The sequence below is a fragment of the Salmo trutta genome, chromosome 32 (assembly GCF_901001165.1).
Source record: "Salmo trutta chromosome 32, fSalTru1.1, whole genome shotgun sequence".
NCBI lineage: Eukaryota > Metazoa > Chordata > Actinopteri > Salmoniformes > Salmonidae > Salmo > Salmo trutta.
Window position 1 is genome coordinate 29,031,254 of NC_042988.1, and position 26,751 is coordinate 29,058,004.

General features: G+C 44.2%; 1 protein-coding gene and 1 long non-coding RNA gene across 2 annotated transcripts in view; both read right to left on the reverse strand.

The window, feature by feature from the left end:
- The window catches only part of mosmoa (modulator of smoothened a), a 36,581-nt gene that overhangs the window by 4,394 nt on the left and 5,436 nt on the right, over window positions 1–26,751 (reverse strand). The window contains exon 2 of the mRNA XM_029728654.1: window positions 12,732–12,944. Within this exon, the coding sequence (XP_029584514.1) occupies window positions 12,732–12,944 (213 nt within the window). The remainder of the gene's footprint in view (window positions 1–12,731; window positions 12,945–26,751) is intronic.
- On the reverse strand, window positions 3,317–6,243 carry LOC115171645 (uncharacterized). The gene is made up of 2 exons (XR_003871228.1): window positions 5,531–6,243; window positions 3,317–4,101 (listed from the first exon to the last, which is right to left on the reverse strand). It is a non-coding gene; the product is annotated as an uncharacterized LOC115171645 (long non-coding RNA).

The window sequence follows — 26,751 nt, forward strand, 5'->3', positions numbered from 1 at the left end:
TCCAACAGTCTTGAAGGAGTTCCCACATATGTTGGCTGCTTTTCCTTCACTTTGCGGTCCAACTCATCCCAAACCATCTCAATTGGGTTGAGGTCGAGTGATTGTGGAGGCCAGGTCATCTGATGCAGCACTCCATCACTCTCCTTCTTGGTCAAATAGCCCTTACACAGCCTGGAGGTGTGTTGGGTCATTGTCCTGTTAAAAAACAAATAATAGCCCCACTAAGCGCAAACCAGATGGGATGGCGTATCGTTGCAGAATGCTGTGGTAGCCATGCTGGTTAAGTGTACCTCGAATTCTAAATAAATCACTGACAGTGTTACCAGCAAAGCACCCCCACACCATCACACCTCACGGTGGGAGCCACACAAAGACACAGCGATCGGAACCAAAAATCTCAAATGTGGACTCATCAGACCAAAGGACAGATTTCCACCGGTCTAATGTCCATTGCTCGTGTTTCTTGGCCCAAGCAAGTCTCTTCTTCTTATTAGTGTCCATCAGTAGTGGTTTCTTTGCAGCAATTTGACAATGAAGACCTGATTCACTCAGTCTCCTCTGAACATGGATGTTGAGATGTGTCTGTTACTTGAACTCTGAAGCATTTATTTGGGCTGCAATCTGAGGTGCAGTTAAATCTAATGAACGTATCCTCTGCAGCAGAGGTAGCTCTGGGTCTTCCTTTCCTGTGGCGGTCCTCATCAGTTTCATCATAGCGCTTGATGGTTTTTGCAACTGCACTTGAAGAAACTTTCAAAGTTCTTGAAATTTCCCAGATTGACTGACCTTGTTTCTCTTTGGTTATTTGAGCTGTAATATGGACTTGGTCTTTTACCAAATAGGGCTATCTCTGTGTACCATCACAACCTTGTCACAACACAACGGATTGGCTCAAACGCATTAAGAAGGAAAGAAATTCCACAAATGAACTTTTAACAAGGCACACCTGTTAATTGAAATGCATTCCAGGTGACTACTTCATGAAGCTGGTTGAGAGAATGCCAAGAGTGTGCAAAGCTGTCATCAAGGCAAAGGGTGGCTACTTTGAAGAATCTCAAATAAAATATATTTTGATTTGTTTATCACTTTTTGGGTTGCTACATGATTCCATATGCGTTATTTCATAGTTTTGATGTCTTCGCTATTATTCTAGAATGTAGAAAATCGTACAAATTCCGAAAAATTCTGGAATGAGTAGGTGTGTCCAAACTTTTGCCCCCTTTTTCTCCCCAATATCGTGATTACGATCTTGTCTCATGCTGCAACTCCCCAACGGGCTCGGGAGAGTCACGCGTCCTCCTAAACATGACCCGACAAACTGCGCTCCTTAACACCCGCTCGCTTAACCAATGTGCCGCACCAATGTTTCGGAGGAAACACCATTCAACTGACGAGCGAAGTCAGCCTGCAGGCACCCTGCCCGCCACAAGAAGTCACTAGAGTGCAATGAGCCAAGTAAAGCCCCCCTGGCCAAACCCTCCCCAAACCTGGATGACGCTGGGCCAATTGTGTCCCTATGGGACTCCCGGTCACAGCCGGTTGTGACAGCCTGGGATTCGAACCAAAGGCTGTAGTGACACTTCAAAACACTGCGATGCAGGGCATTAGACCGCTGCACCACTCGGGAGGCCATAAATATATATTTCTGAAGAGACAAGCACTTGGCGTCCATTTCAAGACACCAATTAGTGTGTTAGACTTCCTGCTGAGAGAAGTGATATAACACTGATAATAAGTCACTGCTCTGGCACCCAACAAAGTGGAGTGACACACCAGTCCTGATGGGGCACAATATGGTTTGTGTGTGTGTGTTCAGTGTGTGTGTGCAAGCAGTGACTGGGCACAGGGACAAGGTCAGGAGTAAAATCATTAGGGTAGTTATCGGTCTTAATCCAAGTGATTAGCCTCTTGGTAGGACCAGTTAATTATAAAAGCCATTGTTAATTAGCATCATGAAACTCCTCATGTTTGGTTTTATTTTGGGGCTTTCAGAATATTTATTTGAAGATATTGCAGCCTCCCCAGCTACCAAATGTTAGTTCCCAGGACGATCTACACAAAATACTCTGTCAGTGGGGGAAAAAAATCTAACAATTGTATAAAAAAAAGATCTGGAAAAATAAAACACTAATATATCTTGATTAGATAAGTATTCAACCACCTGAATCAATACATATTAGAATCATCTTTAGCAGTGATTACAGCTGTGAGTCTGTCTGGGTAAGTCATAGAGATTATCACACATGGATTGAGCAACATTTGCCCCAAATTCTTCAAGCTCTGTAAAAGTGGTTGTTGATCATTGCTAGACAACCATTTTCAGGTCTTGCCATAGATTTTCAAGCAGATAAGTCAAAACTGTAACTCGGCCACTCAGGAACATTCACTGTCTTCTTGGTAAGCAAGTCCAGTGTAGATTTGGCCTTGTGTTTTAGGTTATTGTCCTGCTGAAAGGTGAATTAATCTCCCAGTGTCTGGTAGAAAACCTGTTTCACTCTGCTTTCTTCTAGGATTTTGCCTGTGCTTAGCTCTCTTTAGTTATTTTTTTATCCTGAAAAACTCCCCAGTCCTTAGAAGCACACCCATAACATGATGCAGCCATGACTATGCTTGAAAATATGGGGAGTAATACTCAGTGAAGTGTTGTTTTGGATTTGCCCCAAACATAACACTTTGTATTTAGGACAAAAAGTTAATTGCTTTGCCACATTTTTTGCAGTATTACTTTATTACCTTGTTGCAAACAGGATGCATGTATTCTGTACAGGCTTCCTTTTTTTCACTCTGTAAATTAGGTTAGTATTGTGGAGTAACTACAATGTTGTTGATCCATCCTCAGAGTGTGATCGGAGAAAACAAACTTTAAAAATCACCATTGCCCTCATGGTGAAATCCCTGAGTGGTTTCCCTCCTCTCCGGCAACAGAGTTAGGAAGGACGCCTGTATATTTGTAGTGACTGGGTGTGTTGATACACCACCCAAAGTGTATTTAATAACTTCACCATACTCAAAGGGATATTCAATGTCTGCGCTTTTTTGTTGTTGACCAATCTACCAACAGGTGCCCTTCTTTGCGAGGCATTGGAAAATCTCACTGTTAGAAATTCACTGCTTGTCCAGAGGTACAGAGATGAGGTATTCATTCAAAAACCATGTTAAGCACTATTATTGCACACAGATTGAGTCCATGCAACTTATTATGTGACTCGTTAAGCAAATGTTTACTGCTGAACTTATTTAGGCTTGACATAACAAAGGGGTTGAATACTTATTGACTCAAGACATTTCAGCTTTAAAATGTTTATAAATTATTTTATTTTTTTGTTGAAAAAGAGAACTCTACTTTGACATTACGAGGTACAAAAAAAAGGCAAGTGACAAAAAATAATCGCAATTTAATCCATTTTAAAGTCAGGCAGTAATACAACAAAATCGGTAAAATGTCAAAGGGTGTGAATACTTTCTGAAGGCACTGTATGTCAAATAACCAAAGGAGAACGTTTAGAGAAGTGTTCGCTGGGTCTTGTCTATAAGTGCAACTGTCAATCGAAAGTCAAACAAGATAATTCTCTGATTCCTGTGAATTACCACTGAACAGACGAACTGGAAACGGACTAAATCAAATCATGTTGCTTTGCCAGACATACAATCAAAGGCTTACAGATTAAACTTTCTTCCATTCACACTGAGTGCCCTAACTAAAGCTTCAATCATAGGGCTGATTTTCCAAACGCACGTAGATGGAAATCAAAAGAGGCTTGGGGCAATAACTCCTCATATGCTTCCACAACAGTACAGCTACACATCATGTCCTCCAGCCCAAACCCACACAGGCTATTTTCCCCCTCAGAAAGGGACTGATTTAGCCTAGCTAAAACAGCTCAGATGATGCAGCTGGTTCTCTATGGCTCTCTCTACGCTAGCAGGCAGGCTGGCTGGCTGGCTGAATGTGTCCTGTCTGTGCTGCCAGCTAGCGAGGAGAGTGTTGTGTGGCTAACCCCCCCGGACTGGGCAGACACGGCTAATATTTACGTCTGTCCTCACTGCCGCGGCTATGTGTTTACCCACCGCAAGCCAGAACCTCAGTGTTTTTCAAACTACCTTAGCTGATACGTTACTGATCCTTAGACTAGTGCCTGTCAGAATACTGTACCTCACTGTATCTGGGGTGTAGTGTACAGCGAAGTCAGACAGTGGGGTTTGCTAGGGCATAGTAGTGTCTGGCTAGGGCCTAGTGTAAAAAGTGTAGTGTACAGGGGCAGAAGGGGGAATAGCTAGGGCCTAGTGTAAATACTGTAGTGTACAGGAGACAGAAGGAGGCCTGGCTAGGGCCTAGTGTAAATACTGTAGTGTACTGGTGAAGAATGCAATCTTCTAATGTATTGCATGATAAACTGTAAACCACACTATCTACCAAGAGAGTTTTAATCTATATTCTTCGTAGCTGTCTATTTACCACCACAAACGGATGCTGGCACTAAGACCGAACTCAATGAGCTGTATACGGCCATAAGCAAACAGGAAAACGCTCATCCAGAGGCGGAGCTCCTAGTGGCCGGGGACTTTAATGCTGGGAAACTTAAATCTGTGTCCACATCACCAACAAACTAACATGGTCCAAGCACACAAAGACAGTCGTAAAGAGGGCACGACAAAACCTATTCCCCCTTAGGAGACTGAAAAGATTTGGCATGGGTCCTCAGATCCTCACAAGGTTCTACAGCTGCACCATCGAGAGCATCCTGACTGGTTGCATCACTGCCTGGTATGGCAACTGCTCAGCCTCCGACCACAAGGCACTACAGAGGGTAGTGCGAACGGCCCAGTACATCACTGGGGCCAAGCTTCCTGCCATCCAGGACCTCTATACCAGGCGGTGTCAGAGTAAGGCCCTAAAAAGTGTCAAAGACTCCAGCCACCCTAGTCATAGACTGTTCTCTCTGCTACCGCATGGCAAGCGGTACCGGAGCGCCAAGTCTAGGCCCAAGAGGCTTCTAAAAAGCTTCTACCCCCAAGCCATAAGACTCATGAACATCTAATCAAATGGCTACCCAGACTATTTGCATTGCCCCCCCTCCCCTCTTTTACACTGCTGCTACTCTCTGTTAGTTATCTATGCATAGTCACTTTAACAACTCTACCTACATGTACATATTACATTACTTACCTCAACTAACCAGTGCTCCCGCACATTGACTCTGTACCGGTACCCCCTGTATATAGCCCCGCTATTGTTATTTACTGCTGCTCTTTAATTATTTGTTAATTTTATTTCCTTTTTTTCTTAAAACGGCATTGTTGGTTAGGGCTTGTAAGTAAGTATTTCACTGTAAGTCTACACCTGTTGTATTCGACACATGTGACAAATAACATTTTATTTGAAGTTGACTACAGGTATTTACTTAAAAAGTAGCAACAAATATTATAATTTATTCAAAAACCCTTAATAGAAATAGTTCCAACTGTATTGATACTGTACCAATACTGTACCAGTACCAATACTGTACCTGTAGCACTGCACCTCAACTACCTTAGCTGATACGTTACTGATCCTTAGACTAGTGCCTGTCAGAATACTGTACCTCACTGTATCTGGGGTGTAGTGTACAGCGAAGTCAGACAGTGGGGTTTGCTAGGGCATAGTAGTGTCTGGCTAGGGCCTAGTGTAAAGACTGTAGTGCACAGGGGGACAGAAGGGGGCCTGGCTAGGGCCTAGTGTAAAGACTGTAGTGCACAGGGGGACAGAAGGGGGCCTGGCTAGGGCCTAGTGTAAAGACTGTAGTGAACAGGGGACAGAAGGGGACCTGGCTAGGGCCTAGTGTAAAGACTGTAGTGTACAGGGGACAGAAGGGGGCCTGGCTAGGGCCTAGTGTAAAGACTGTAGTGTACAGGGGACAGAAGGGGGCCTGGCTAGGGCCTAGTGTAAAGACTGTAGTGTACAGGGGACAGAAGGGGGCCTGGCTAGGGCCTAGTGTAAAGACTATAGTGTACAGGGGACAGAAGGGGGCCTGGCTAGGGCCTAGTGTAAAGACTATAGTGTACAGGGGACAGAAGGGGGCCTGGCTAGGGCCTAGTGTAAAGACTGTAGTGTACAGGGGACAGAAGGGGGCCTGTGCTGGCTGTACAAAGGGATCCTTTCAGGTGGCAGTGGCCCTGGGCCAGCTACGCCTACTGGTAGCTTCCTTTCCCCAGCCAGCAATCATCACCTGTTAGACCCCTATTAGCTACCCCCCTCTCCCTGCACCTTTCATTCTGTAACACAGAGCACCAATCACAGATGCCCCTTATCCCAACCCCCTCACATACTCAATCTCTCCCCCACTTTAACTTTACCTCTCTTTTAATCCCCTTTTAGTCTACCACTTCTCCTCACTCTACCTCTCCCTCCCCTCTCCCTCTTTCCTGAAAGGAGAAAGCCCAGCCTACCCATTACACAGCAGCAACAGCAACCCTGTGAGGTGCAGTGCTCAGCACTGTCAGGGAAATACTCAAGGCCCTCTTACTTTCTACCCTGTTTAGAACCCCTCTCTCCTCCTCCCATAGCTGGCTCTCAGATTACAAGTGATGCTTTTCTACCTCTCCAGTCTCTCAATCCCACTCTCATTTTCTCTTCATCTCCCTCTCTCACTCTTCCTGGTCCAGTGTAGCTCAGTGTCATTCTGTAGTCTCCCCTTCACACATCTCAATCTCTACCCCTACCTACAAACATTCTCCCGTTCCTTCCCTCTCAATCTCTTTCTTTCTGGCGCCAGGTAGCCTAGCGGTTAAGAGCGCTGGGCCAGTAACCGATAGGTTAATGGTTCAAATCCTTGAGCCGGCAAGGTGGAAAAATCTGCCGTTCTGCCCTTGAGCGAGGCAGTTAACCCCCCCAACACCACCTGCTCCCCGGGCGCCGATGACATGGATGCCGATTAAGGCAGGCCCCCTCACCTCTCTGATTCAGAAGGATTAAATACGGAAGACAAATTCCGGTTGAATGCATTCACTGCAGTGACAGAGTGGGAGAGAAAGCGATAGAATGTGAAAGCACAAGAGGGAGAGCGGCAGAGACAGAGAGGGAGAGTGTGAAAGCATGAGAGAGAGAGAAAGAGAAAGTGAGAGAGTATCACTGAGGACCTGATACAGCCAACGGAACCCTGGATGATTGGGACTATATCCTCCCTGTTGCCAAGGCAACCTCATCACTTGGCTCAGAGCGATGTGTGATTGTCAAAAAATTACTCAATAAAATCACATTTAGCACGTGACACAGATTTGCAATGAACACATTGACAACGCATCTTTTTAGAGGGGTTGGAGGGAAATTGATTATTGGGTGATTCTTGGGTAAATACACCATAGAAAATATAATCATTCTTATTCTCTATATACGACTAACAGATAATGAATGTGATGCACCAATTCAATCAAATGTGTCTGTGTGCTAGTAAAACTCTGCCTCTAGGTGTGTGAGTGGGGGGGGGGGGGGGGGGGTGTCTCTTCTCTTTGCCAAACAGCCAATTAGAATATGAACACCGACACAGCCTTACGAAACAGCCCAGCTCAGCAGGGCTGCTGAATGTTGGGTTGGTATTGAGTTAAGAACTGTCTCCTCTGAATTCCTGTCTAAAAAGAGGGGATGAGTGTTGAAAGACAAAAACAAGCGATTGAATGGTACTCTATGACGCCCACACAGGTACCAGTCGAAGAGCTGCAGGGAAGGGATGATCTGGAGGCATGGAGGATAGAGAAGACACATACAAGTACGCACGCACACACACACCGCCCACACAAAAGACGCAAACATCACACACATTGGTTCCATTGGTTTACCTGAAATCAGCTTCAACACTGAAATTAAAGGCATGAATGCAAAGCTAAACCAATATTTTCACAGCCCCCCTCTCCCTCGCCTCCCCCTTTCCTCTTCTCTCCCTCAACTTACTCTGTCTCTACCCCTACCCCTCCTCCGTGTAGGAGAGAGGGTATATCTGCTTGTAGACGGATGCACTGGTGTTGAGGGGAGTGTTATTCCAAGGAAATGATGTCATGAAAGAGGGGAGCGAGATTGGAGAGAGAGGAGTGAGAGACCTCTATATCTAGGCCTACAGCTTGTTTGGTCAAGCTACTTAACAGGGTGATAGAGAGGGTGCATTTTTTTTTACGTTTGAGTGACCAAGTACCACTATTTGGTGGTCAAGTGTAGTGTGTCTCTGAGTAACGTCTATCAGTAAAGGTACACTCAGCTGGTTGAGCTTGGCTTCGAGTTGAGCTTGGCATCGAGTAATTGTCTCTGGCCCCCTCCCAGTTAGGGGGAGTGATGAGCTCTACAGCAGAGTCTCACAACTCAATCGCTGGATGAAAACTGTTTTCTGCCCCTCCCAAAAGATAGAATTTGTAGATAACTGGCCCTCTTTCTGGGATTCACCCACAAACAGGACCAAGCCTGGCCTGCTGAGGAGTGACGGACTCCATCCTAGCTGGAGGGGTGCTCTCATCTTATCTACGAACATAGACAGGGCTCTAACTCCTCTAGCTCCACAATGAAATAGGGTGCAGGCCAGGCAACAGGCTGTTAGCCAGCCTGCCAGCTTAGTGGAGTCTGCCACTAGCACAGTTAGCGTAGTCAGCTCAGCTTTCCCCATTGAGACCGTGTCTGTGCCTCGATCTTGGTTGGGCAAAATTAAAAATGGCGGTGTTCGCTTCAGTAATCTTACTAGTATAAAGACCTCCTCCATTCCTGCCATTATTGAAAGAGATTGTGATACTTCACATCTCAAAATTGGGTTACTTAATGTTAGATCCCTCACTTCCAAGGCAGTTATAGTCAATGAACTAATCACTGATCATAATCTTGATGTGATTGGCCTGACTGAAACATGGCTTAAGCCTGATGAATTTACTGTGTTAAATGAGGCCTCACCCCCTGGTTACACTAGTGACCAAACCCCCCGTGCATCCGGCAAAGGCGGAGGTGTTGCTAACATTTACGATAGCAAATTTCAATTTACAAAAAAAAAAACAATGACGTTTTCGTCTTTTGAGCTTCTAGTCATGAAATCTATGCAGCCTACTCAATCACTTTTTATAGCTACTGTTTACAGGCCTCCTGGGCCATATGCAGTGTTCCTTACTGAGTTCCCTGAATTCCTATCGGATCTTGTAGTCATAGCAGATAATATTCTAATTTTTGGTGACTTTAACATTCACATGGAAAAGTCCACAGACCCACTCCAAAAGGCTTTCGGAGCCATCATCGACTCAGTGGGTTTTGTCCAACATGTTTCTGGACCTACTCACTGCCACAGTCATACTCTGGACCTAGTTTTGTCCCATGGAATAAATGTTGTGGATCTTAATGTTTTTCCTCATAATCCTGGATTATCGGACCACCATTTTATTGCGTTTACAATTGCAACAAATAATCTGCTCAGACCCCAACCAAGGAAGATTAAAAGTCGTGCTATAAATTCTCAGACAACCCAAAGATTCCTTGATGCCCTTCCAGACTCCCTCTGCCTACCCAAGGACGTCAGAGGACAAGAATCAGTTAACCACCTAACCGAGGAACTCAATTCAACCTTGCGCAATACCCTAGATGCAGTTGCACCCCTAAAAATTAAAAACATCTGTCATAAGAAACTAGCTCCCTGGTATACAGAAAATACACGAGCTCTGAAGCAAGCTTCCAGAAAATTGGAACGGAAATGGCGCCACACTAAACTGGAAGTCTTCCGACTAGCTTGGAAAGACAGTACCGTGCAGTATCGAAGAGCCCTCACTGCTGCACGATCATCCTATTTTTCCAACTTAATTGAGGAAAATAAGAACAATCCGAAATTTCTTTTTGACACTGTCGCAAAGCTAACTAAAAAGCAGCATTCGCAAATGGAGGATGGCTTTCACTTCAGCAGTAATAAATTTATGAACTTTTTTGAGGAAAAGATCATGATCATTAGAAAGCAAATTACGGACTCCTCTTTAAGTCTGGGTATTCCTCCAGGGCTTCATTGTCCAGAGTCTGCACAACTCTGCCAGGACCTTGGCTCAAGGGAGATACTAAAGTGTTTTAGTACTATATCTCTTGACACAATGATGAAAATAATCATGGCCTCCAAACCCTCAAGCTGCATACTGGACCCTATTCCAACTAAACTACTGAAAGAGCTGCTTCCTGTGCTTGGCCCTCCTATGTTGAACATAATAAACGGCTCTCTATCCACCGGATGTGTACCAAGCTCACTAAAAGTGGCAGTAATAAAGCCTCTCTTGAAAAAGCCGAATCTTGACCCAGAAATTATAAAAAACTATCGGCCTATATCGAATCTTCCATTCCTCTCAAAAATTTTTGAAAAAGTTGTTGCGCAGCAACTCACTGCCTTCCTGAAGACAAACAATGTATACGAAACGCTTCAGTCTGGTTTTAGACCCCATCATAGCACTGAGACTGCACTTGTGAAGGTGGTAAATGACCTTTTAATGACGTCAGACCGAGGCTCTGCATCTGTCCTCATGCTCCTAGATCTTAGTGCCGCTTTTGATACCATCGATCACCACATTCTTTTGGAGAGATTGGAAACCCAAATTGGTCTACATGGACAAGTTCTGGCCTGGTTTAGATCTTATCTGTCGGAAAGATATCAGTTTGTCTCTGTGAATGGTTCGTCCTCTGACAAATCAATTGTAAATTTCGGTGTTCCTCAAGGTTCCGTTCTAGGACCACTATTGTTTTCACTATATATTTTACCTCTTGGGGATGTCATTCGAAAACATAATGTTAAATTTCACTGCTATGCGGACGACACACAGCTGTACATTTCAATGAAACATGGTGAAGCCCCAAAATTGCTCTCGCTAGAAGCCTGTGTTTCAGACATAAGGAAGTGGATGGCTGCAAATTTTCTACTTTTAAACTCGGACAAAACAGAGATGCTTGTCCTAGGTCCCAAGAAACAAAGAGATCTTCTGTTGAATCTGACAATTAATCTGGATGGTTGTACAGTCGTCTCAAATAAAACTGTGAAGGACCTCGGCGTTACTCTGGACCCTGATCTCTCTTTTGAAGAACATATCAAGACTGCTTCAAGGACAGCTTTTTTCCATCTACGTAACATTGCAAAAATCAGAAACTTTCTGTCCAAAAATGACGCAGAAAAATTAATCCATGCTTTTGTTACTTCTAGGCTCGACTACTGCAATGCTCTACTTTCCGGCTACCCGGATAAAGCACTAAACAAACTTCAGTTAGTGCTAAATACGGCTGCTAGAATCCTGACTAGAACCAAAAAATTTGATCATATTACTCCAGTGCTAGCTTCCCTACACTGGCTTCCTGTTAAGGCAAGGGCTGATTTCAAGGTTTTACTGCTAACCTACAAAGCATTACATGGGCTTGCTCCTACCTATCTTTCCGATTTGGTCCTGCCGTACATACCTACACGTACGCTACGGTCACAAGACGCAGGCCTCCTAATTGTCCCTAGAATTTCTAAGCAAACGGCTGGAGGTAGGGCTTTCTCCTATAGAGCTCCATTTTTATGGAATGGTCTGCCTACCCATGTGAGAGACGCAGACTCAGTCTCAACCTTTAAGTCTTTACTGAAGACTTATCTCTTCAGTAGGTCCTATGATTAAGTATAGTCTGGCCCAGGAGTGTGAAGGTGAACGGAAAGGCTGGAGCAACGAACCGCCCTTGCTGTCTCTGCCTTGTCGGTTCCCCTCTTCCCACTGGGATTCTCTGCCTCTAACCCTTTTACAGGGGCTGAGTCACTGACTTACTGGTGTTCTTCCATGCCGTCCATGGGAGGGGTGCGTCACTTGAGTAGGTTGAGCCACTGACGTGGTCTTCCTGTCTGGGTTGGCGCCCCCCCCTTGGGTTGTGCCGTGGCGGACATCTTTGTGGGCTATACTCGGCCTTGTCTTCGGACGGTAAGTTGGTGGTTGTAGATATCCCTCTAGTGGTGTGGGGGGCTGTGCTTTGGCAAAGTGGGTGGGGTTATATCCTGCCTGTTTGGCCCTGTCCGGGGGTATCATCGGATGGGGCCACAGTGTCTTCTGATCCCTCCTGTCTCAGCCTCCAGTATTTATGCTGCAGTAGTTTATGTGTCGGGGGGCTAGGGTCAGTCTGTTACATCTGGAGTATTCTCTTGTCTTATCCGGTGTCCTGTGTGAATGTAAATATGCTCTCTCTAATTCTCTCTTTCTTTCTTTCTTTCTTTCTCTCGGAGGACCTGAGCCCTAGGACTACCTGGCATGATGACTCCTTGCTGTCCCCAGTCCACCTGGCCATGCTGCTGCTCCAGTTTCAACTGTTCTGCCTGCGGCTACGGAACCCTGACCTGTTCACCGGACGTGCTTGTTGCACCCTCGACAATTACTATGATTATTATTATTTGACCATGCTGGTCATTTACGAACATTTTAACATCTTGACTATGTTCTGTTATAATATCCACCCGGCACAGCCAGAAGAGGACTGGCCACCCCTCATAGCCTGGTTCCTCTCTAGGTTTCTTCCTAGGTTTTTGGCCTTTCTCAGGAGTTTTTCCTAGGGAGTTTTTCCCAGCCACCGTGCTTCTTTCACATGCATTGCTTGCTGTTTGGGGTTTTAGGCTGGGTTTCTGTACAGCACTTTGAGATTTCAGCTGATGTACGAAGGGCTATATAAATAAATTTGATTTGATTTGATTTGATTGGTCAAAGTACACTCCACCGTCAATAATGTAGGGTCGTTTCGGTCACTAGTCACTTACTCCCGGTGAAGGCAATCCAGCGGGCGTATTTGGTGGCCTCGCGGCGCCAGTGGGATGCCACCAGCAGGCCACAGGTCACCGTGAGGGAGATGATACCCAGGATGATGAAGAAGAGCGTGGTGACCCACTCGGGGGGAAGCCGCGGGGGGATACAGGTGCGGTCTCGACCGTGGATGGTCTGGCACTGCCGCACCAGGCCTACCGTCAGGGCACCTATATATATATGAGAGAGAGAGAGAATAGGTGTTAGATCATACACACATTTAAATACTCACACCAGCCACTGTTAGGGAACATCCTTGTAGGGCTGGGCAGTAAACCGTATTTGACTATATACAGGTATTGATGCACAGTCTGGTTTGCATTTTTACTTTACCTTAGCTTACATAATAGTATTTGGTTTGTTATATCTTATTGAAATGTAATAACTTAGTGATGTAACAAAAAAAAATATGGCAATCGCCCGTTCTTACCGTCAGTAAGAGACTACGAACAGCTGAGAACTGCTAATTTCCTGGCAAGAGCTTCTAGTGCGCACCTGTGCTTTTTTTTGCCATGAATAGTGCCTGTGAGGCAGCGCAGGAGCCAAAGATGTGCAAATGTACTTTTTTGCCACAAATCTTGCCTGTGAGGCAGTGCGGGTGACAAGAGCACTCTAGAAATCGGCATAATGCCCCTTGTGGCGAAAATAACTGCCATTGAATCCATTTAAAATATATGGTACTAGGAAAGAAAAAGTGACTTTCACAAAATAGAGGCATACAAAGACAAAACAAATGTGGTATGGTGTGGAAATAACAACAAATGAGTGAAGGAAATGCAGAAACTGATGAAAAAACATTATTTTTGATTGTTTTATACGGTTCAATCAAACTTCAATCAGAAGAGAGAAAGCCCAATTAAAAACACTTAGAATGTATTTGTTGCCACCCTAGGGCCATGCACTACTCACAAAGAATATTTAGAACTTTTATATAAAATACTGTCAAATACCGTCATACTGTCAAAAAGATGATATAGTTTGTCCATATCGCCCAGCTCTACATCCATGTCAGGGCAGCTGGAACACACACTCTGTCGACTAACCAATCAGATTCTTTATAGAAAAAAATTGCCTGGCTTCACAACACTCAAACTGTTCCCAAACTGTTATCAAATTGGTAAAAGAATTACCAACAAATCTGTAACAGAAATACTGCAAATGAAATTGGCTACAATGGGAAATCATAGTAGTCACAAACCAGTTGGGTCATCTGCTACTGTCCTCCCTTCCACTGGTATACTGTTATGTTCAGCTCATAGGGTCACCTGCTACTGTCCTCCCTTCCACTGGTATACTGTTATGTTCAGCTCATAGGGTCACCTGCTACTGTCCTCCCTTCCACTGGTATACTGTTATGTTCAGCTCATAGGGTCACCTGCTACTGTCCTCCCTTCCACTGGTGTACTGTTATGTTCAGCTCATAGGGTCACCTGCTACTGTCCTCCCTTCCACTGGTATACTGTTATGTTCAGCTCATAGGGTCACCTGCTACCGTCCTCCCTTCCACTGTATACTGTTATGTTCAGCTCATAGGGTCACCTGCTACTGTCCTCCCTTCCACTGGTATACTGTTATGTTCAGCTCATAGGGTCACCTGCTACTGTCCTCCCTTCCACTGGTATACTGTTATGTTCAGCTCATAGGGTCACCTGCTACTGTCCTCCCTTCCACTGGTATACTGTTATGTTCAGCTCATAGGGTCACCTGCTACTGTCCTCCCTTCCACTGGTATACTGTTATGTTCAGCTCATAGGGTCACCTGCTACTGTCCTCCCTTCCACTGGTATACTGTTATGTTCAGCTCATAGGGTCACCTGCTACTGTCCTCCCTTCCACTGGTATACTGTTATGTTCAGCTCATAGGGTCACCTGCTACTGTCCTCCCTTCCACTGGTATACTGTTATGTTCAGCTCATAGGGTCACCTGCTACTGTCCTCCCTTCCACTGGTATACTGTTATGTTCAGCTCATATGGTCACCTGCTACTGTCCTCCCTTCCACTGGTATACTGTTATGTTCAGCTCATAGGGTCACCTGCTACTGTCCTCCCTTCCACTGGTATACTGTTATGTTCAGCTCATAGGGTCACCTGCTACTGTCCTCCCTTCCACTGGTATACTGTTATGTTCAGCTCATAGGGTCACCTGCTAATGTCCTCCCTTCCACTGGTATACTGTTATGTTCAGCTCATAGGGTCACCTGCTACTGTCCTCCCTTCCACTGGTATACTGTTATGTTCAGCTCATAACGGTTTTCTTTCTGTCGTCTGGTGGTCAAACCAAGAGTGTTAAAACAGTCAGTCTAGACAATCCTTCCCTCTCTCTCTGCCGTTCTTTCTGCCTTTCTCTCATTTCCAGTTAATGTCACCTCTCCCAGCTGACACCTACCCATGAGCCCCCTCCCTTTCCGTTTAATTTAACCAGCATCCTTACCCACTGAGCACCGACCGACAACAGACCTCCATGGACGTTGAAAAGTAGTTGAAATTTGGTCAGTCCACCCTGGCCTTGATGTTAATGTCCAGAGACAGACCGGACTGGACCAAATCTGTACCCATCGTAGACTTATGTTTCACAAGTTTGGATAGTACAGTACAGTGAGTAGAGCACAGTAGAGTCCAATACAATACAGTAGTGAGCAGGGGTTGGAACCGGTTCAGGGAACAGAACAGAAAACCGGAAAATAATGACACTTTGAGGAAAATAAACAGAACCGCGAATGAAAGTTATCTATACTGTTCCAGAACAGAAATGTTATTTAAAAAGCATGAGAACCGGTTAATAACGTTACTTTATGTTCCGGACATTTTATTCCAGTCCCCCCAAAAAAACACAAAGTTCCTATGCAACGCCCTCACCATGTCGCTGATCAACTTCTTCCAGTGTCCTTACCGACCTGCCACCTGGAAATATTTGCCAGTAAGTGTGCATGTGTAGACCCCTCCCCCTCTGAACCATAGTCTAGTTGCCTACTGACATTACAAGTGTGATTCAGAAATTAGGGAGAGATTTTAATTAGAGAATAATTCATTGACCTTTTCAATGCTAGTTAAGGATACTATAGTTATAACAATTCACATTGGATTTATTAACTACAAAAATATGTGTTTTTATTTTAATTCCGGTGCTGCTCTGCACACACAAGCTTGTTAGCTAGCTAGCAGGTCCAACTCTAAGCCAACTATGACGTTCAAAGACATTCAAAGTTCCTTTATAGAAGCCGCTCCTCTGTAGGTATAATTCTGTGGGCCTAACTCAGATAATACGTCATAACAAGATTCCCAGCGCTTCAAGCCGAACCTCCTCAACCCTCTCTCTCCCCACTGCAAAATTTCAGTGACATCTCACGCCCTACACTCATCTGTCCAGTGCATGTAAATGTTTTGCCCGCTCCACCACAAGCTGCTCTATCCGCACTGATTTCAGAAGTTTAAAAAGGAACAGAAAGGCACCATATAAACCGTTACTTTTATTTGGTTCGAACCGGTTCAGAACTTTATTTTGCTGGTCGGAACAGTGGAACGGAATGAAAACAATAATGGTTCTGTTTAGAACGAAATGATTGTAAAATTATTTTGGTTCCAACCTCTGGTACTGAGTACAGTACAGCACAGTGAGTAGAACATAGTATAGTACAGTCCAATACAATAGTACAGTACAATATAGTAGAGGACAGTAAATAAAAGCGTATTGTACAGTATATTGTCCTGAACTATACTGTACTCTACTGCGCTGTACAGAACTCCACTCATCTGTGCTGCGATGTCCAAACTTGTAAAACATGAGGAGAATGATATTCATACCCATAATTACACATTTCTGTGTAGTATAGATCAGGGACCCATGATGTATTTCCGTTACCATAATTCCACTTCACTTACTGTAGTTCAATAACCAAAATAGATTTTTGTTAAACTCAAGATGCCATAGCTGACACCCCATTCTTTCTGCAGACATCTTTGAATCTTATTGCTGCAATATGTAACTTTTTGGGCGACCCGACCAAATTCACATAGAAATGTGAGTTATAGTTCGGCCATTCACATTGAAAGCAAGTCTAAGAAGCGGTATATTTGTTCTATGAGCACTATTTCTATGCTTCTTCTTGTGTATTTTACTTTTGGGTTTGTACACCAGCTTTAAACAGATGAAAATACTATATTTTCTGTTATGGAAAAAATAGTATTTCACAGCGATTTAGATGGTACAATGATTCTCTACACTATACTTGCTTGTTTTGTCACAAACTGAAATTAGGCGAACTATTTAGAATTTTTGCAACCAGGAAATGGTGTTACAAGTTCTGCATAGTGTATCTTTAATTCTGAGCATATATTTAACCGTTTCTGGAAAACCTGGTCACATAAAAACCTGAGGGAGATTTTACAGTAATTCCATTATCAAAGTATCCATCTGCACAGTTCTTACATGGAAATTGTTAAAAGTAGTCCTTGTGCATAGAGCTCTATTGTTTGTTAAACTTTGAAAATCAATGTTTTTTGTTTGGCATACATTTTAAAGTGAAAAGACTGAGACAAAGTGTAATTCCGTTACTGTGTAATCCCCCCCCTCCCTTTAATCTGTCTGTGAATCAATGCCTGCTAGGGGCTCCTTTCTGCAGCCTACTGGGCCCAATTATGTCAGAGGAGGCTGAGGCTGTTGCTCTGTCACACACACAAGGACACACATACATGCACGTCTCCCACACACACACTGCAACAGATTGTAATGGTTCTTCTCACACACATGTGCACGTACACACAGCAACAGATAAATAATTATCCACTCCCAGGCACGTACACACACTGCATCCGGATGTTTGTCTTGACACCTCAGCATTCCCTGTATGATGTGTCAGTTCATTAAGAAGCAGAGGCTTTGAATAAGTCTAAAATGCTGCTAGCTAACGTGACAGCAGTTTGCATCGCTACTATATATTTCATCTCACTTATCCCATCAGACACAGTAGAGTATTTCTCCCTTTTAGTTATCTACCAAACAAACACACACACACCTTCCTGTCTTCTCTCTTCGTCTTTTCCTACTTAACTTTCTCTCACTTCAAATTGAAGAGGCTTCTTTCTCTCCCTCCCTCTCTCCAGTTGAGTTCCTTCCCTGATCTTGAAGTCAGTCAGTAAGTATGCACATCTGTTGGTCTGGAACACGGAGGAGAGGAGATAATATCTAGCCTATGGCGGAGAGCCTACTGGAGCCATCTATCACTGATCAGACACACACTGAGGATTTATAGCCTCTGAACTGAGCCATGATGATGTCTGTCTGAGATAGACTAGCTCATGAGCACACACACATGCACTTGTACAGTCACGTAGGCAGCCACACGTAGGTCACACACACACACACACACACACACACACACACACACACACACACACACACACACACACACACACACACACACACACACACACACACACACACACACACACACACACACACACACACACACAGACAGATCAGACCACTGAGAACCATAGGAGAGACACTAAATCCGTGTGTGTTCATCTTCATGGAGATTTCTACCTGAGTAAGCATAACGGTATCATATTATGCATGAAAGGTTTAGGTGGTAGGAACCTGTAGTCTTTTTCATGAAAGGTGGGCTCGGTTATGAAGAGTGGGTTTTACTACCACCTTCACCATAATCTTACCAGGTAGGCTATCGACAATACGTTCTCTTTTACAACAACTTGGAAAGACATGGTAGAAAAGATGATACAATACATATTGGTGGTCCAATGGTGGAGATGCTGAAAGACAGATTGGCCTGGGAATCTCCTCTTGTACTGGGGCAGGGCGGGTCTCCTCTCCTCTCGTATCCCACAGCGAGCCAAACAGTTCACTGGCCATCAGTCCAGAGGAAATCCTGTCCCCTTTATAACAGCTCGCAGGCCAGCACAACACCGCCTCTACAATAACAAGCAAACACAGCCTCAACCCTTCCCTAACCACACGTACCAACACTATGTAGGCCTAATGCTCCTCGGCTGGAGAATGCTTTCATGTGCTAGAACAATAGAGAACATTTTAGAGATTATATAATCAACATATTCTAGCTCTGGATATTCTAAAATAGGCTACATCCAAGAATTACAACATTCTAGAAGGCCATTATTTCCTTGCCTTGTGCAGTCTGCACTGGAGCCGACGTGTTCTTCTGTCAACCGGAAGAAGTCGGAGCTACTCAGCCTTTAGACTAAAGAAAGAAGGAGGTCGGAGCGAGGCAGACTAAAATGGCACCTGGAACGCCCACCAGAGCACTAGAGCTTACCCAAGAGGCTATTTCTGAAGTGAAGTAGGCCATATGTTCCTGCCTGGGTACTGTAACCTTGAACCTGTCTGAGGACGGGAAGTGTGTGTGTGTGAGAGTGTGTGGAACATCAGCGGGCTCTGATAGCACTAATGGTCTTGTTTTATGGCCATTTCCCCCTGGATCCTCCAGCCTCCTGCTGATTCACTAGCTCTCAGTGGAATTCCTGCCTTACAACAGGCAGGCACGGCATGGCACACACACCACTGGACACGACACACACACGCCATGCAAAAACCGGGTACTCTGACACAAATTACACAAACGTACACACACACTCCGTGAGACTACACATCTGGATAAATAAACCTGGAATCTAAAATGAAAAGTGTGAGCAACGGAGCGACGCCTCATTTCCCCCCAGCCCACCGCAGAGCTGGTGAAGGGTACAGCAAGACCCACCACTGCTGCTGCTGTGTACAGACAGACATCCAGATATACACACTGAGAGAACAACCAGTAACACACTGTCCCACACAGTAATAGAGCCTCGTCACACAGATACTGACAGTCCCCATAAAAACATTACTAACAGTTGTAATCTCCATGGATCCCCGTGTCTCTAGCTAACCGTCTCCCATGTACCTCCCCTCTATTCTCTCTGTATTCACACAGCTCAAATCTGTTCCTCTTCTCCAGTGTTCCCTCCCATGTACCTCCCCTCTATTCTCCCTGTATTCACACAGCTCAAATCTGTTCCTCTTCTCCAGTGTTCCCTCCCATGTACCTCCCCTCTATTCTCTCTGTATTCACACAGCTCAAATCTGTTCCTCTTCTCCGGTGTTCCCTCCGAAGTACCTCCCCTCTATTCTCCCTGTATTCACACAGCTCAAATCTGTTCCTCTTCTCCAGTGTTCCCTCCCATGTACCTCCCCTCTATTCTCTCTGTATTCACACAGCTCAAATCTGTTCCTCTTCTCCAGTGTTCCCTCCCATGTACCTCCCCTCTATTCTCTCTGTATTCACACAGCTCAAATCTGTTCCTCTTCTCCAGTGTTCCCTCCCATGTACCTCCCCTCTATTCTCTCTGTATTCACACAGCTCAAATCTGTTCCTGTTCTCCGGTGTTCCCTCCCATGTACCTCCCCTCTATTCTCTCTGTATTCACACAGCTCAAATCTGTTCCTCTTCTCCGGTGTTCCCTCCCTGTGTGTTCACTCTTACCTGCCATGTCTGTTTTTTCATCATCTTCTGTTTCTCTCTGCCCCTCTCTGTGTCCCTGCATGTGTTCTACTGATCCCCGTCCCCTCCCTCTGTATTCTCTCCATCCTGACGTCTGACTGTTTATCACAGCTTCTCTCTCTCTATGTTCGTTCCTTCTTTCCCTCCATCCGTATTCACTCCTTTGAGTGAGATCACTGTTTCTCACCCCCTCTCTCTATCTCCATTAGATTACTGCTTCTCGCCCAGTCTGTGTCTAAACGAGAGGAAATGAGGGCTGTGTGAGTTGGTCCTGAGCATGGCAATGCTGTCATTAGTGTAGGTGCAGAGAGGTGTTAGCTACTGTTAGCCAGACAGCAGGCAGCACTGGAGGGATGAGTGGAGCAGGAGGCCTCTAAACTCTGCTGGGTGGAAGTATGGAGGTGGAGGTGGCAGGCAGCCACTGCAGGTTTTAACAGCCCGGCCGTTCTTGTATTTACATCACAGGGCTGCAGGGGAAGGTAGACTGTAGTGTTGACTGTCCCCAGACACACACACAAGTAGACTACACACACCCACACACACAAATTCAGACTACATAGCCACACACACAGGTAAATACACTCACTCATTCATACAAACATTCATTCCAGAGACGTATACAAACAACACACACACAAACTGGCTTGCATATTCAATACCCGTACACAAACAAACACTACATACAGTCTTCAAAAGGTGGACTTCAAAAGGTAGGAAAACACATAGCCACGGTCTGAAGTTAGTTACCACTGCATAAGTTTTCCAAACGTTTCCAGAAGACAAGTGTCTTCATATTCGTTCCATGACAGAAGGACAGACGCTTACACACACAGTTTTACTTAACACAACAACATAAAAGCGCTTGTTAAGGGAGAGGGCAGGAAGCTGGTAGTATACTTTTCAACAGCGAAGCACTTCTTTCTCCCCCTAGTCCCTCATGCCCTGACCATGTACTAAAACAGGATGCCGCCCAGTCAGTGCAGACAAAGATGGTGGAGGAGGATTCTGCTCTCTGGTACAGCCGGTACAGAGAAACAGGTGGTTATTGTGGCTGTGTCCCAGCTTGGCTGTTGATACTAGCATGGCCACCTCCAACTGGCTCGTTCAATCTCTCTACACTCCCCTGCAACTCTTCCCTGGACAGGGTGTTGAAAATGTGTTCTCAGTTAACCTATCTGGTAAAGTAAGGGTTAATGATCAAATATTAACTTGCTACATTCACACATACAGCCTACAGTATGCCCACTGTAACTGTGCTTGCTCTACTAAAACAAGGCTAACCAAGACAGTTATCCAAACCTTATGCCCCAATAGCACGCAAGGAAGCAAGAGGGATGCTTTGACTGTACAAGGACGAGGACAAATTAAGAGCTATTTCCAGATGTACGCTTTTAAATATCACATTTTCAATGGCACGGCTTTGTTTAAACAACAACTACAAAAACAATTTCCTCAATTGTACCTCAGCATAAAGGTTGTTTCGTCCAACGATCAGAACAGAACATTTTCACAGCAGTGGGAGGGCTTGGCACCGCTTGCTGGCTTTGCCATTTAGAAGTAGACCAGAAATCCCTCTAAAAACAGCCACCGACACGACCTATCACTGAGAGAGACAATCAGCCGTCCATGTCAACACACCGATGAATAGAACAGAAGAGGGAGTGTGAGAGACAGAGCGGGAGAGAGATAAGAGAGAGAAATCATTTTCTCCCTTCGCAGCTGTAACACACACACACACTCAAACACAGAATTTATACAAGCCATGACGGCCTTGCTGCCTGTTCTCTTTCCTGAAATTGTCACGACTATCACCTTGTGGTCTTCTACTATGGTGGACTTCTCCTCCACTGTGTTTTCAGGGTGATGTTGTACCCCTCGGTTATAGGCATGGATTTGTGGAATGTCGGTGTTAATCCAATGTCTTTATGCCTCTTAGAATCTCTGAGCAGCGTGAAAATACAGAGAGAATCAGAAAAATGTTCAAATCTGTTGTCTTATCAATATATGTTGGTGTGTTCGTATCACCAAAAGTAGCACTCAAATCTTGCCATGAAAAGAGGACTTGGGCAGGAGTATAGAGTAAACTGTTTCACTTTAGTTTCACTAATATCCCTTTCACATAGGATTTACAGTATGTTGCATGTAATTGTTTTGCAATGTTTACATGACCCCTTTTCAAACTGGCCCATCTTTACCACATTCTTGCCGGCATAAGTCTTTTACATGTATATATCCCTAGCGCATGCCGGAAAAGGTGACGAGTGAGAGTAGGGATGTGCAGATGTGTGTGGGCGTCTATTTGAATAAAATAGCTGTCATCTAACAAAAAATGTTTATTGCACATAAGAGTTAGTAGGTGCCTGTACAGTGACTTCAGAAAGTATTCATACCCCTTGACTTATTCTACATTGTTGTGTTACAGCCTGAATTCAAAATGGATTAAAAAACATCTCACCCATCTACACATAATACCCCATAATGTCAAAGTGAAAACATGTTTTTAGACATTTCTGCAAATGTATTGAAAGTGAAATACAAAAATATCTAATTTAGTTAAGTATTCAACCCCTGAGTAAATACATGATAGAATCAACTTTGGCAGCAATTACAGCTGTGAGTCTGCATCACATCCGGGCGTGATTGGGAGTCCCATAGGGCAGCGCCCAATTGGCCCAGCATTGTCTGGGTTTGGCTGGGGGAGGCCGTCATTGTAAATAAGAATTTGTTCTTAACTGACTTGCCTAGTTAAATAAAGGACAGCGGATGATTTAATGCTTTGCTAAATTCCATGTCTGCATCTTTGTGCTACGCTAAGAGAAACAAACTGAAGCCATATTCACATTGGTCACACAATGTCTTTACAACCAATAATACATTCAGTCTCATAAATTACTTTCAGATGACTTAATCAAAAGCAGAGGCTGAAGACTGATGATAGAGCTCTTTGCTTGTTTCTGTTTTTTTTATGTTCAAATCTTTCTACTATAGCAATGTCGTTTGGGGGAAAATAGCGCATAGCCTATTTGTTACCTGTACAGGCATTACAGAAGTGAGGCTGTGTTAGGCCAATTATGCCAGTATAAATTGAGAACATAAGAAGAAAAATTACAAAACAAACTGCATTTGTATGTTTGCTTTCCCTTCATCCCAAAATAAATCAGCCCAACAAATAACATGATCACTTCCATTAATGTGCTTGCTGGGAGTGTAAGATCTACAATTACCTCCCAAACTGTGGTGAGCAATTAGACTAACCACTATGTCTACAAACCCATCACAATCAAACCATGATGACAGAGGGACATTTTTGTGATGCGTCACAAAGGCCAACCCTGACCAAAATACTTGTTCTGCGATCCATTAAAAGACTGCCAATGTGCTGGCAATTTTCTTCTCTATATTGAGTTACTTCTATAATGAATTGGACTGATAACACCTAACACCCGCAGCCTGTCACAAAACCAGGAGGGTATGATGAGAAGCACAGGACACCAAAACACAGGCTTTGTGCCTGTAAATCCCTGGGTGAGAAAAGCTAAGCCTGGTGCTAGCCTTCAGAGACGGGATGTTAAGAACGGTCTTTCCATCTCATAAACAGAGCCCAACAAAAGACCCACCATCATCATCAAAGAAACAACAGGGGAAACTGGGGAGAGGAAGTGAGAACAGTGGCAGACATGAGAGGATGGTCGTTTGCACCGCTCTACTAAAACCAGCAGCCAAACCAAAACAAGCCCTTTTGGCCAATTGCAGCCTGAGTTGCGCCTTGGAAAGTCTAATAAATTGTCCAGAATTAAAACATTATATAATTGGAATTGGTTATGACATTGTTTTCCCTATATTCATTTAGCAGTGGTGGCCCACCACTGTTAATTATTGCCACCACTGCAAAAAATGTTGTTGTTTATAATCAATATCGGCTGAGACTCGCTTTTAATAGTCGTTGGCTCAATGACTGGAAGTCTATGGGAACAGCTTGCATGTCATTGCCCTAACGCTACCCTTGCCACCACTGCTGAACAGAAATCCAAGGGGAAACACTAAGATGTGTGGTTTGCAATGCATGCAACCCTACACTCACCAGCACTTTACTGTGGTAGGCTAATTGCAGGTGTGACCGTTATCAACAAAGCAGGAGTGAGGCAGATGGGACAGTCTACCAGGAATAGGTTACTGAGGCCATTGCTGAGTAGGCATACTGAAGCAACTCAGCATGCTTTCTAATTACATGTAATTACAATGTTATTTACTGTCGAACATGAGTTAGCTACTCTTCATTTCCAGTAAGGGTGTCAATATTGTCAAGTCGTTTTTGAAGACAAACCATGAATGTTATTGTCATAGAAGGCTTATATGAGTTGATGTGTGAGAGTGTGTGTGGACACTGTCTAATTGAAAGATAAAGACAGTGAACACACATCAAAATCAGTGTTTTGAAAACATCCATCTCTTTTCTTCTTAGAAAATAGGGCAATGAAAACAAATTGCTTCTGCTGCAGCAGCTGACAGGCTACATTGGTTTCACATTGGTGCATGAACCCTTCCTGACCCAGTTCCTACTATAAGCCGTCATCATCGTGGGTGGGGACAAAGAAGAGCATCAGCCTATTAATGGCATGTGGATATGTTTTGAGGCTTGTCAACAGAAAAAGACCAACTGGCATTCGGGAGGCCAGCAGGAAGCCTGTATTCAAGACTTGTAACAGCTGATCAAGTCTGTCGATTGACCTACAGGATTGATCTTGAAGTGGTCATTGACGTGGCCAATTGCTCTGATGACAGATCTATCTACTAAATAAACAACCGCTGCTAAGAAATTACTGGTTAGTGCTTCTTGGTCTTGCAAATATGAAATCATTACAACACTAACCTTACGTAATACATGGGAAGAAGTGTAGTAGAGAATATAACATATCAAATAATTTCTCTGTGTCCCCAATATATCAGCAAAAACATTATATAGGCCTAAAATAATATCTACATGTGATATATAAATGATATGTTTATTATGCATCACTATTTTGGATTAGTAGCCCAGTGTTTCAAATCACAGAGGAACATATGTTCACTTGGCTATGCATGCCTCTCTCTAATATCAATATGCCTCATCCATTAGTGTCCTGGTTAGTGATTACTGTCTTATTTCACTGTAGAGCTTCTAGCCCTGCTCAATATGCCTTAACCAACCATGCTGTTCCACCTCCTACATATGCGATGACATCACCTGGTTTAAACGTCTCTAGAGACTATATCTCTCTCATCATTACTCAATGCCTAGGTTTACCTCCAATGTACTCACATCCTACCTTACCGTTGTCTGTACACTATGCCTTGAATCTATGCTATCGTGCCCAGAAACCTGCACCTTTTACTCTCTGTTCCGAACGTGCTAGACGGCCAGTTCATATAGCCTTTAGCCGTACCCTTATCCTACTTCTCCTCTGGTGATGTAGAGGTTAATCCAGGTCCTACAGTGCCTAGCTCCACTCCCACTCCCCAGGTGCTCTCATTTGTTGACTTTTGTAATCGAAAAAGCCTTGGTTTCATGCATGTTAACATTAGAAGCATACTCCCCAAGTTTGTTTTAGTCACTTCTTTAGCAAACTCTGCCAACCCGGATGTCTTAGTCGTGTCTGAATCCTGGCTCAGGAAAACCACCAAAAACCCTGAAATCTCCATACCTAACTATAACATTTTCCGCCAAGATAGAACTTCCAAAGGGGGCGGTGTTGCAATCTACTGCAAAGATAGCCTGCAGAGTTCTGTATTACTATCCAAGTCTGTACCCAAACAATTCAAGCTTCTACTTCTAAAAATTCACCTTTCCAGAAACAAGTCTCTCACTGTTGCCGCTTGCTATAGACCACCCTCTGCCCCCAGCTGTGCCCTCGACACCATATGTGAATTGATTGCCCCCCATCTATCATCTGAGCTCGTGCTGCTAGGTGACCTAAACTGGGACATGCTTAACCTGTTATGGTATAGGGGGCAGTATTTTCACGGCTGGCTAAAAAAATGTACCCGATTTAATCTGGTTACTAATCCTACCCAGTAACTAGAATATGCATATAATTATTATATATGGATAGAAAACACCCTAAAGTTTCTAAAACTGTTTGAATGGTGTCTGTGAGTATAACAGAACTCATTTGGCAGGCAAAACCCTGAGACAGATTCTGACAGGAAGTGGATACCTGATGTGTTGAATTGACTTTAAGCCTATGCCATTGAAAAACAAAGGGGCTGAGGAATGTTTTGGCACTTCCTATTGCTTCCACTAGATGTCACCAGCCTTTACAAAGTGTTTTGAGTCTTATACTGTGAGATCTGACCGAACAAGAGCCTTGGAACGGTGATGGCCCATTAGACACCTGGCGCGCGAGTTGATGTTGGGTACTCTCGTTCCGAAACGTTTTAAAAGAGAACCCAATCGCCCGCCTTGAATTTTATTCATGTTCTGGTTAA